We start from the raw sequence: 1,707 nt of genomic DNA, 5'->3' as shown, positions 1-1,707 counted from the left end.
AAGCCCGGCTATCTGGGATGCGAAGTTAGTGCTCTGCCCGTGGTCAAGGCAGCGAGAGCGGCGCTCGGTGCCTGCAGTGCCGGGAGGAGGCTGCGGGCGCCGCTGTTGACCGAGAGGAGCGAGAGGAAGGTCGGAGCGCTGCAGCCCCGCCCGCTGCGGACCGCTGGATCTGCGGCCGGGCGGTTTGTGATCGTCCCCGCGGTGCGAAACCGTGGTAAACCGAGACAGAGGAGCCGTACGAGGCGACGCGGAGAAGGAGCCGGAGCCAGATCGGTGACCGGTGGAGGGGATCTGCCTGCGCTGTTGCGGTGCCGGCGGTGCGGTGGCGGCGATGTACTCGGCGCGGAGGCGCTGGGGCCGGCGGCAGCGAGTCCTGCTCTGGGGCGTCCTGCTGGCGGCCTGGGAGGCGGCGTGGGGGCAGCTGCGCTACTCGGTGCCCGAGGAGATGCCCAAGGGCTCGTTCGTGGGCGACGTAGCCAAGGACCTGGGGCTGCAGATACCACCGCTCAGCGACCGCGGCGTCCGTGTTATCTCCGAAGGTAGGACGCAGTATTTTGCTCTGCATGGAAAGACGGGACATTTAATGACGGCCGAGAGGATCGACAGAGAGCAGCTGTGCCGGCTGGTGGAGAAATGCGTGCTGCGCTGTGAGCTGATAGTGGAGGGAGAAATGAAGGTTTATGAAATCCAAGTGGAAATCACGGATATTAACGACAATGCACCCAGCTTCCGAGAGGCAGAAAAAGATCTGAGACTGAGCGAGACGGCAGCGATCGGTGCACGGATTCCACTTCCCAGGGCTCTTGATCCGGACTTGAGACGTAATTCCTTGCAGAACTACGAGCTGAGCGGCGACGAGCACTTCTCTCTGGCCGTGCAGACGGGCCCCGGCGGGGATCAGCGTCCCGAGCTGGTGCTGGCGAAGGCGCTGGACCGGGAGGAGGCGGCGTTCCACGAGCTGGTGCTGAGGGCGATGGACGGCGGCGATCCAGCCCGGACGGGCACGGCGCGGATCCGCGTGACGGTGCTGGACGCGAACGACAACGCGCCCGTGTTCAGCCAGGCGGAGTACACGGTGCGTGTGGCGGAGGACGTACCCGTGGGTTCTGTCCTCGTCACCGTCACGGCCACTGACCCCGACGAGGGACTGAATGGGCAGGTGAAGTACTCATTCCAAACGGTTTCCTTGAAAGCCTCTGAGATATTCCATCTGGACTCTGAGACGGGAGCGATCACGTTGCTGCAGAACTTAGACTTGGAGGAAGATAACTCCTATGAACTGGAGGTTCAGGCAAGAGACGGCGGGGACCTTTCTGACACAACAAAAGTCGCGATCACCGTGACAGATGTTAACGATAACGTGCCTGAAATTTCAGTGCGGTCTGCGCTGAGTGAGATCTCTGAGGACGCCCCTTCGGAGACTGTTGTGGCCCTGCTGCACGTGCACGACAGAGACTCAGGGGCTAACGGAGAGGTGCGCTGCTCCCTTGACGGAGACGTCCCGTTCCGATTGGAGAGCTCGCAGGGCAGCTACTACCGAGTGGTGACAGCGAGAGAGCTGGACCGGGAGCAGCAGTCGGAGTACAACGTGACGGTGCGGGCGTCCGACGGCGGGTGGCCGGCGCTGCAGAGCAGCAGGGTGCTGGCGCTGCGGGTGCTGGACGTGAACGACAACGCGCCGGTGTTCTCGCAGGAGCGCTACAGCGC

At 63.6% G+C, this 1,707-nt stretch overlaps 1 protein-coding gene across 1 annotated transcript in view; it reads left to right on the top strand.

The window, feature by feature from the left end:
* Positions 1-316: 316 nt before the first annotated feature.
* The window catches only part of LOC114071011 (protocadherin gamma-A12-like), a 4,296-nt gene continuing 2,905 nt past the window's right edge, over positions 317-1,707 (top strand). Inside the window, exon 1 of the mRNA XM_027908667.1 lies at positions 317-1,703. Coding sequence (XP_027764468.1) covers positions 332-1,703 — 1,372 coding nt within the window. The 5' untranslated portion in view covers positions 317-331. The remainder of the gene's footprint in view (positions 1,704-1,707) is intronic.

The sequence above is a fragment of the Empidonax traillii genome, unplaced genomic scaffold (genome assembly GCF_003031625.1).
Source record: "Empidonax traillii isolate 1590-97213 ecotype Southwest subspecies unplaced genomic scaffold, ASM303162v1 scaffold1787:size119432, whole genome shotgun sequence".
In the NCBI taxonomy this organism is placed as follows: Eukaryota; Metazoa; Chordata; class Aves; order Passeriformes; family Tyrannidae; genus Empidonax; species Empidonax traillii.
Note: the sequence above shows the minus strand (reverse complement) of the source record. Positions and strands in the feature narration are given on the sequence as shown.